The 11,052-nt window shown below is 40.4% G+C and overlaps 1 protein-coding gene across 2 annotated transcripts in view; it reads right to left on the bottom strand.

Moving 5' to 3' along the window:
- LOC101845864 (post-GPI attachment to proteins factor 6) overlaps positions 1-11,052 on the bottom strand; it is a 27,253-nt gene that overhangs the window by 7,602 nt on the left and 8,599 nt on the right. For both annotated transcript variants that reach the window (XM_005105224.3, XM_005105223.3), the window contains exons 4-11: positions 10,515-10,719; positions 9,677-9,819; positions 7,658-7,817; positions 5,833-5,929; positions 4,600-4,886; positions 3,198-3,391; positions 2,354-2,505; positions 163-341 (exon numbers count right to left, since the gene is read on the bottom strand). In XM_005105224.3, the coding sequence (XP_005105281.1) occupies positions 163-341; positions 2,354-2,505; positions 3,198-3,391; positions 4,600-4,886; positions 5,833-5,929; positions 7,658-7,817; positions 9,677-9,819; positions 10,515-10,719 (1,417 nt within the window). The remainder of the gene's footprint in view (positions 1-162; positions 342-2,353; positions 2,506-3,197; positions 3,392-4,599; positions 4,887-5,832; positions 5,930-7,657; positions 7,818-9,676; positions 9,820-10,514; positions 10,720-11,052) is intronic.

Raw genomic sequence — 11,052 nt, 5'->3', positions numbered from 1 at the left:
GACAGACACACACACACACACACACACACACATCCGCCCGCCCGCACATACACACACTCACACACACACACAGAAAAACAAACAAACAAACAAACAAACACACTCACATCCACACCCACAGACACACACACACATTCACATGTATCTGTGGCAAAGCCTTACCGTGGAGAAGAACATGTTGTACGTGTAGACCAGGCCCTCTAGGAAGTGACGTCTGTACAAAGCTAGCACAATGCCAGGCAGGAAGCCAAGATTAGACAGGGTCAACAAATAGACGGCCATATTCCGGCTGCTCTCACTCGACGCGCCACTGCCATCGTTACAGCCGTAGCCACGCCAGCCTGCGGTTCAGTTTTAGTTTTAGTACAGTTTAAGTGAAAGTTTGGATAAAAAATAAACGGCGAGAGCTGATTTTCAGAATCAGTGGTGCCCCCACGGTTGCCCCAACCACGGGATAGAAGAAGAAGAAGAAGTTAAAGTTTCACGACTCTTGCAGCACAGACAGGTCTTATAAGGGCCGAAGATTAGATGTTTGTTTGCTTTGTTTGTTTGACAACCATGGGATAGAAGAGGAAGAAAAAAAAGCTAAAGTTTCACGACTCTTGAAACACAGACAGGTCGTATAAGGGCCGAAGATTAGAGGTTTGTTTGTTTTGTTTGTTTGAGGAAAGAGAAGCACATCTACACAATAATAGTCATTTAGTACTGGGAAAAAGTAAGACAGACAGAAACAACAGAGGGGGAAAGTAAAGAAGTAAGACCTACCAGCGGTGCCCTCCAACTACCCACAAGATTAAGATGTGTTACTACAAAAGAGTAACACACAAAGAAAAGAAGGAGGAGAGATAAGGACGATGGGTACTTTTACAGAAAAAAAGGAGCACACCACACGAGAGCACCCACCAACCATCCACCAGCCTGTGGTTGGAAGTTAAGTTGCAACTTACAGACATTCAACACAGTGCAAGCCAACCATTTCACTACCAAGCAGAAAACGACAAAAGCAATAATACATTAGAGAGTCCGAAAATGACAAGGGGACAAGACACGCCTAAAGGCCCGGTTACATGTAACGATAAATTGTAAAAAAAAATGGACAATCTAGCAATCATACGATAAATCGTTAGGAGTAACCACAAAATTGTACAAAATTTGGACGATTGGACGATGGCTTGAAGACTCAGTTGAAAAATCAAGTGCAGCTTGATATTTTTTGTGCGATCATGTTCAGATATGGGGGAGACGCTCTGTGACGTAGAATTACTTCGAAATTTGCTGCAGCGCAGGATTAAACTTAGGGCACAAAATTCTAAAAATAATTATCGCATCTTAAAACTGATTTCATATTCGGTATCAGCGTCTCAAAATAAGCAGAGTAGCTCTCTGGGAACCAGATTTGAGGCGAAATTTTGTAAATGTTAGTAATTTTATTATCTAATTGATTGTCAATGGTGAAGTTGTGCAAGGTCACTCGGTGTGTTGCACATCTGCAGTTAAGTCAAAGCTTCTCTTTCTACACACAACACGGTACAGTATGGCCTCCCTTTTCTATAGACACTGTTCTGCCATATCAAAATGTAAAGCAGAAAGGGGGGGGGGGGCGCTCGTGATCTAAAGGTACAGTATTCGCCTTTCATTCATTAGATCTCAAACTCTAAACATTCACACGGAGTGCAGGTAAATCGCTGTCGTTGCAAAGAGACATGGTGGCTTTATGACAAGGAATCTCCTCAATCGAAAAAAAACTGGACGATAGATTGGAACGTGTAAACAGACAACATAGTTCGATAAAATGGACAGTTCTCGCATACGACGAATCTGATACGTTTTATCGTTGCGTGTAACCGGGGCTTAAGAGTTGTGAAATATTAAAAGGCAATAAACAAAACAAGATAGAATTCCTCATCTACACCTAGCATGAAGTCACAGACGCTTTTCAGTCTTTCAAACAATTCACATTATCAAAAAAATTACACTCACATCATCAGTCATTTGGACGACGTGGTCGTCATATGAATGGCACATTATTTTACCAAATAAAATAAAAAAACCCATCTCATTCAGTCTGCTTGCTTTGATTATTCAATAGAATCAGTGAGCTACTTCTGGGCATTCCTTTAGCAGCTGTAGTTAATTTGTGTAAAGACTAAATGTACAGCCTGGGGATCGATAAAGAGACATACCACAAAAAATAGTTTCCCCATTCAAGACTTAACCAGTGTGCTCCTGACAACAAGTTAAAAAAAACCCAACAAAGTAATTCATTGCAAGGCCAGTTCCATAGTATAACAGAGAATACACACTCGCTGACAAATGATGTTCCACATACTACTAACTTCGCAAATATACTCACCGTCATAACAGCTACAGGCTGAGTAGAGAATGTCTGAGCCAAAGTAGAGCTTGCAGGTACCTTGCTTGCCGCAGTTACCATCAATGCAAGGGGACAGCTGGATTGACACATTCACTTTAGGCAGTTCTTGGCATGGGACAGTTGCATTGGAGCTGAAGCAAAGAAACCATTGTATGGAAAATTCAAGGAGAGCACTGACCTTATAAAATAATTAAATGATTTGCACAGTATATGAAAAAAATCATCGACAGTACTGACTTAATTTTTTTTTTTATCAACAATATATTAAATGCAAGGAAAGCAGAAAGAGCTTTAGTCATGCCAGTTATTTGCAAATACCCACTGATCTAGTCTATTAGCAAGAAGCTGAAAACGGCTCTCTACAATACTAATTTTGAGACCACACTCAGAAACTGATGTGACTTCAATCAAAGTCACCAAAAGAAACAGAGGCTATTTTTGTATTTCTAGCTGTACCATGGAGGAGGTGCAATGATTTGTTTGAAAAGGACAAGGAGGAGTGAATCTTGTCCAACAAATAAAGCCTGATCAAAACTTATTGGAAAAGTTAGGCAACACTTGGGTACCCCAGATGAATATTTCCACACAAACATAATATACATTGTAAAGTGCATAGAGTTAGCTGTTGAGCGGGATTTTGCACTATACAAATGTGTCGTGACCTTGTGGAATCAGGTGCTCGTCAATTTTTGCGAATATAGAGTTATTGGTACCACCTTAAAGTTTGTTCACTTATCTTGCTTTTGATAAAAACCGCATCCATGTTTCTTCAATAATTCTGTGTTAATTCTGTCTAGTGTCTCAGATGTTAGAGAAAACTCACCTATCATTCCGGTGGTGACAGCGGCTAGTCAGACCAACATACCAGGTCCCACTTTCGGGATACGGCACACTCACGTGTTCTTCGGCTGCTTTACTGCCCACTGCCGAAGTCATGACATGACCCTCGTGGCACTGAGAGGCGTTTGGCACTTTGTGGGAACTGAGGCACAAAATCACCTCTGACAGATCTGGCAACTGTAAAAAAATATTTAAAATTGTAATCGTAGATATTTTACCTCCCCATTGAGACAATGAAGATCATTTAAGAGGCACGATGGCCGACACTGTCTGTCAGGGCCAGCACGAGATGAGAAGGATACAACATCCCAATAAACAGATGGAGATGCCAGATGAAAAATAGCCCTCGCCACATATGAGAATTTAACATATATCTTCTGCATGCAACGGCAAAGCGTCTAAGCGCTACACCACAGATGCTGGTCTGCCATGGATAGGCACAGATGTACACGGTGCAATGTGGATATAGTGATATGGATATAACATGGACCTTTCAAGGATATGACATGGACCTTCCAACAGAAATTACAAAGTATGGCCTGGATATAAAGATATGATATGAACATTTTAGTAAGCATTTTACGGCACTTGCAACACAATTAGGTAATGTAGTGCCAAAGATTAGAGGTAATACAAGAGAGTAGTAGACACAAAAATAAGAGAAAAGATAAGGACCATGGATATTTGATACGAAAGAAGGAGCAGACCACACCCCGGAGCTCCCCCTAACCACCTAGAGAGATATGGATGCAACATTGACAATCCCAGGTATAAATGTGACATGAACTGACATACATGGACATTACATTAAACAGACACATGCATAAAGTGGACGTACATGAAAATGATTTGAATGAGGAGCACAGGTGACATGGGTGTGACACAAACATGACAGAGAGATACAGCAATGAAGAGCTATTGATGGAGATATACAATATGCAGGCTGCATATGTTTTGTTCTCCATGTAATTGATACCTAATGCTGTCAACCTCATGTGATCAAACCAACTTACTCTTTAACATCTTTACTGTAATGTCATTGTGATCGAAAAGATTTAAAAAACTTCCCAAGATAATGAACGATGGATTTCAAGTTAAAAAAGATGGTATAAAAAATTAATGACTCCTTCATTGATCTGTCAAGACATAAACATGACGGTAATTGATTATAAAAATGTGAATAGTGACTTCATTATCAAATTAAAAGGCGTTTGATCTTAAATATTTCATAGATTCCAAAGAACATTGCAAGAATACAGCTCTTAAAGCTACACCACAATAACATGACTCTGAAACCCTGCTTCCCAGTCTGACAGATTCATCCCCATTTGCATTCTTCATTACTTTAGTATAGAGGTAAGCTTGGGTTGAGGCAGTGGGCCTACCTTCTGTCGCGGGGTGTGAAGCTTCACTTTCAGAGATGAGCCCGTGTCCGTTGTCCGAAGATCGAATCCGACCACAGTGGAAATTTTGTCAGAGACTTCTAAATTCACAGAAGAGTGGCTGCTTTGGTTCTTGTTCCACAACAGGAAGTGGTCATAGAAATTCGACCCTTCTTCCGCTGCAGCTGGTGTCTTGCGGCCCAAGCGAGGCAACATCTGACAAGAGACTGGGCTCACAGAGGAGTTCCAACTGGTCAGCTCACCATTCGACTCCTCGCCCTTTTTGCAGTCTGTGAACAAAGAAATAATGAATTTAACATTTAGTACTTACTGATCAGACATTAAAGAGTGGACTGGTCCATAAGCAAGTGAAGAGAACGTCTCCTCAACGGGATTATTGACAGAGAGACATGAAGAAAAATAGAGATTTTGTCTGTGCTCAGTTCCTCCGACGATGTAAATCAAGGGACGAGAAGTGAGAGAAGTAAAAAGGTCCAAACATAATGACAACTCCATTATGCTAGAGTCTGTTTGAGTAAAGAGACACACATCCACACAATAATGGTCATGTTGTGCAGTTAAAAACTAAAACAGACAGACAGAAACAACAGACGAAAAGGTGGGTATTTTATTCAGTGTCTAAGGCCATTGGCCAACATCACAGAAATCATACAATTTTTACTATAACAAGTAACTTACGTGTAAATAAAACAGCATAATCAAATGGAGTGAAAAGACGTGTGACCTACTAGTAACGAATAATCAGCAGAAAAGTAGAAGGCACCGACACAATGAAAACACACACAGTACTATAAGGAAAGTAAAAGCACAAACTTACACACACACTCTCTCGCTCACTCAAACACACACACACATGCACACACACACCCACACACACTCACTCGCTAACACACACACACACACACACCAGATCATCCTTACCCCCAAACTTAGTTTCTGAGACAATAAAAGTCTTGTCTAAAATTAAAGCTGGAAAATATGGCATGAAAAAGACTCATTCAAGTTTCCACAGACCACATATATCAGAACAATATTCAGAGTTGAAGGATCTTATCAAAATTATTGAACCGAAAAAAAAAAAAGAGTTCAAACTATACACAAAAAGCATAAATCCTTCCACATCCCTTCCATACGATAACAATGTTAAAAATGATCACTGTGTTCACCACTCTTAACACAACAGCAATCTCAACCCCTCTGTACAGTTCAACTTACAGGAGCTGACTAGGCTCACTTGGACCATGAACGGAGGATGGCTGGCATTCGTCGTGAGACCCAGATAATATGTCTTGTCCACCATAGGGGACATCACCTGAAAATGTACCAGAAATTTAGTTTAGTTCAGCTAGAGTTTTACGGCACTCACAACTGCATAAGTGTACCAGAAATGGAAGTGACCACAACAAACAGTAATGCAGGCTAGTCAACATTTTCGAAACCAAATCAGGGACACCCAGGATTATAAAATCGAAGTATGTTTAACCAACATTTAACCAACAAAATTAACTCAAGTGGGACTGGTTTTGGTGAAGTAGGCTCAAATGTCCTCTCCAAACCCCAGGACAGTCCAATGTAATTCAAAACAGTTGGGCATGTCTGGAAATTGAGAACTTGAGGACCATATCTCTGCAAGATCTTTCTCTAATATAGTACAAGCATTAAAAAAATAAAACATCATAATCAGTATTTATAATTTGAATATCATGTGTCTGTCTTTATACACATTCAGATATAAGAATTCTTTGAAGAAAGAAACCTTTTGTCTGGACACAATGGATGGAAAGCACTGCATACTTGAGCCTTTTCAGCCCTTACCTTGTATATATTGCTTATCTACAAATGACCCTGCTCTGATGACGACCACCTGCCTAATACAATCACCTGTACAAAAGACAACTTCCCACTTCCCCCCTTGCATTTTTTACATATGTGAGGCAACGTGGTGAAATCAGGCGCTCTTCAAAATAACGAAATCGGAGAAACAGGCATTTTCCCACCGGTCTGGAAATTTTAATCAAATTTTTATTTTTGGCTTAACCTCTTCTATGCTCATTTCCATGTGAATTTTACAGAAAAACATTGATTAAAGGCACAAAATGTCATTTTTCAGTTTTCAAAGAATCTTTAGCTGTTGGAGGTGGCAAACTTTGTCCGCCATTTTCTCGATAATTTCACCACTGAAACCAGGCGACCTCACTTCCTTCAATTGCAAATATCTTGAGTTCTATTAAAGATAAAGGATATTTATTTCATTAGAAGTAAGGCAAATAAATCAGCTTTTAGATGATACCAATAACTCCACATGCCCAAAAAATTGACGAGCGCCTGACCCCACCGTATCATGACACATAATTATGATAAAGATGCTGTCCGGGGGGGCTCTCGTGGCCTAGAGGTTAAAGTGTTGGCCTCTCATTCAAAAGACCTGGGTTCGAATTTGGGTAGCACCCGAAAAATGTTCTTCTCTAAAATTGTCTCCCTTCACCTCCTTTCCTGCTCTCTAGCAATGTTATGTTGTCTGCTTTCATCTCCACTTTCTGCCCCCACCCCCTCACCTCCTTTGCCCCCTCCTCTGGGCTCCTGACTCTTTCTGCAGCCTTTCTACTGCTACTCCTTGGCTTCTTCTTACTGCTGTCTTTCAGCCACATCCATGATCTTCTGGTAGGAAAGATCTACAGCTAGCCTTCTCGGACAAGGGCGAAAAAAAATCTGAGGGCTTGTGTGCAAGTTGTGCACGTTAAAGATCCCTTGGAGGTCTAAAATCGATAAGAGTAGGCTTCGGCCACCACCCGGGCAAAATTCAAAATTTCCTACCAACTGAAAAAGTTTAATGTGTCGCGTGCGCTCATATTACCTTATGCAGTTGCGAGCGCCATAAAACACTTACCAAAAAAACACAAAAAAAGAGAGATACTGTCCAAGAGGACTACCAGTTAAAATGATCACTTTTTTTTCTTGACAATGGGTGGTCATCTTGAGTAGGTTTGACTGTACATCAGACATGTGCTTATCAAACTTCAGCACTGTGTGTTGTCATTACCTCTACTGTGCAGGAACCCTGACGCCATACACACGGAGCGTAACCAAAGTCCCACATGTCAGGACTCAGCGCGCCCCACACAGACACCTTCACCGGACATGGTTCATCACACTCCTGGATCTCTATGGTGGTGGACACAGCATCTCGTGGTACTCGAAAACTGTGAAAGGATAAAGAAAAACACTGCTGTAATCTGACAAAACGCCTTTTATTTTCATTTTGCTAAATCGAAAGCCTGATCAATTACCCTAATTGTGTGAAAAAAATCAAAGTGAAACTGTGACTAGTTTTTAAATAAATTAGAATTCAAATTTTGGAAGAAAGCCTTTTCTTTCATGGCTACGCTGACAAAATGACTTTTTTCTCGAAACTACAGTGAATAAAAAAAAACACGCTTTGTCAGCCAACAGCAGAAGTGTCAGGCCCTATTCAGGTGAAAGAGTGATGTGGTTACAAAAATAATAGAAAAGCCACACTTGGGATGAGCAAAGATATCTGGGGCCACAGTAATACATATTTCAATGTAATTGTACCTGACGTAACTATAATTTTCTTACTTTGAAACTGTCGCAAAGCATCAGTACGAGGTCAGAAACTTTTTCCAGTCACCTCTATCAAGTTAATCACAAAAGATCTCTGACTGTGGCGTCGGTGGCTTAGTGGTTAGGCCCTCGGACTTGCAACCGTAAGGTCATGGGTTCAAATCCCGTCAGGGGCCCGATGTTGTGTCCTTGGGAAAGGCACTTTGCATAAATTTTCCTCACTTCACCCAGGTGGGGGGATATGCGCTATACAAATGCTATTTATTATTATTACTACTCTACTCAACAAAACCCACACAAGGTATTATCAGAAATAACAGACCTGAGATGAATGCAACAAAATTGTCCAAAACTTTGATCTTTGATTAACCATAAATGTTTAAAACTCCCCATCAACAGGATTAAAATCATGTCTGTCAAAGAGAATCTGGACTAAGTGGAAAATTACATCCCAAGAGAGAAAGAGAGAGATACTTGATAAGACAGATTTTCTGACTTGGGGAGTTAAACTCACACCTTTTCTGTCCCCGTGGTTTTATGCACCCAGCACAATTTTGCAAATTTGATCATGTTTTGCATAAGTTCTGATTATTTTCCTTTATCATTCTCTGTCAAAATTAACAGAATTGCATAACTTCACATTTTGGGGCTCAGTTTGCATAATTTCAATATTTTTCTTGTATAAAACGACGGGGACAGCCTTTTGCATGCAACAATGAGGTGTCTAACCATGACCCCACAGACACCTGTCTCATAACCTAGTTTGTGGCAGTAAAATGTAGTTATTGGTCATCAACTCAAGTAGAAGTGGGCAGAGGGGAAACATTCAACACGAACTGACCTAAATAACCCACTACATTGTAGAGGGAACAAAGCACAGCCTGCAAACTAGCCTACAGACATAGTCTAATCCAACAGTTCAGAAATCTTTTTGATAATTACAGTCATACCTGCTGTAACAACCATCTGTCCAAGACAACGACTTGTACAATTGATAGAAGACGTTGTGGTGAAAATTATGACAAAGACAATCTGAATTCATCTCTCAGTGAGAAATTTGTCTTGTTCGTTTACAATGGCAGTGGATGTACAAAGGTTAGGTGCACTAATTATGCACACACAGAAAAAGACTGAACAGTAATTCTTTCTACCTTTGAAACATCCCCGTTCTGAAAACGTTCTCTCTCTCTCTCTCTCTCTCTCTCTCTCTCTCTCTCTCTCTCTCTCTCTCTCCCTCTCTGTTTCATTTGTAGCACTGTGTTTAGTAAATTCACGGAGGTTGGTACAAATGAATTACTATATTTGCCTGTTCTGGTTTTCTTGGAAACAAACCTTTTACCGCAGATTGTTAACTGAAATTCCAATGTCAGTGGACGGCTATGGTTACTATTATTTCCGCTTTTTAAAAAATCACTATTCAAGTACATATTTACAGACTTCATAAAGAAGAAAAAAGAGGGCATGAATTATAACCTACCTGAGGAGTGTTTGTGTATGTACATCCCCACCGAGCGACACAAATCCTGGAAGACCCTGGGACAATACCGGAATGTTCTCTTCCGGATAGTGCAGAAGCTTTGCCTGAATGTTGAGGAAATAATCACAGGACTGGCCCAGACCCTGAATTGGAACACAAGAGAATAAAACAGCACTATTATAATTGCAAGTGTTTTACACCCCAATCAACACAGTTTAGTCTATTTGTGAAGCAGGCTGCTTCGATCCCGCAAGTCAGGGCCAACCCAAGCTGAGTGGGGCACAACTTCCAAGCAGGCAAAAGGAGATACTTTCCCACTTGGGAATCAAACTCACATTTTCTACATGCAATAGTGACGAGCCTAACCATTAAACCACAGACATTGACAAACAGATGTTACTAGTCCTTAAATCATTGAAAATGTTCATTACATCATGATCATGCATGATATTTGCATCATGTGAGCCATCAAAAGTGTATCTTTTAATGGTAATCAATAGGGCTTTGTTTTTTCTTGGATGGGGGGGGGGGTTGGTTAAAACAAGTACAAACAGGTAAAAGTACCTCCCTTGTTCTACATCTAATAAACCACATCATTTTTCTCTGAAAGTCTCACCTGACTACTCCCCATGTTCACAGCAATAAACCCTTTTATCAATAACCACAAATTAAAAAACTCGAATTCTCTCGTCTTGTAACAAAGGTGAACAACTTTAAAACGTTGCTTTAAAACATTACCTAATGCACCAAGGCATTTTTGCTACAGGACGCTTAGAAATACAACTCTCCTCCCCCACCCTCCACCCCCCCTTTCCCCAAATGCTGAGGTCATTCATACTTGCTGCTTTATCCGGGGGTCTGGGCGTGGCATCACAGCCATTAGGAACAGCTGTCCAGCCTTCAAGTTACTCAGGACCCAGGTCACTGTCTCGTTGTTGCTGGACGCTGTCACATTGAGCACCGGGTCTTTGGGTACAAATGTGTGGTTTGGGAAGCTCTCTCCCCTGCGACTCACCACAGGAAGCCCAAACTGGTTGGCAAATCTGAAAAAAACAAAATTAACAAGGAGGCTTTTTAGTCCAAGGGCAAAGGGGGAGGGGGGGGGGGTCACCTCTCGTGAAGAATTATTCAAAAGAAAAATATAAAAAACAATTCAGTGTTCACACTAAAACATATTTGTTCTTATTTTCTAAGATCTCCACTACTCCTCAACTTAGGGTATATGGGATGGAGTATCTAGTGTGCATGGATAAAAATTAAAAACTCATTCATTGTGAATTATATAATAATGATAAACACCTTCACTGTTAAAACTTCAAAAGTAATTGACCTCCATAGAGTGCTGGACAAAACCCTGAAACAAACCCTCCCCAAAA

This window comes from Aplysia californica, unplaced genomic scaffold (genome assembly GCF_000002075.1).
Source record: "Aplysia californica isolate F4 #8 unplaced genomic scaffold, AplCal3.0 scaffold00459, whole genome shotgun sequence".
Taxonomy (NCBI): domain Eukaryota; kingdom Metazoa; phylum Mollusca; class Gastropoda; order Aplysiida; family Aplysiidae; genus Aplysia; species Aplysia californica.
This window is presented reverse-complemented; position numbering and strand designations above follow the sequence as displayed.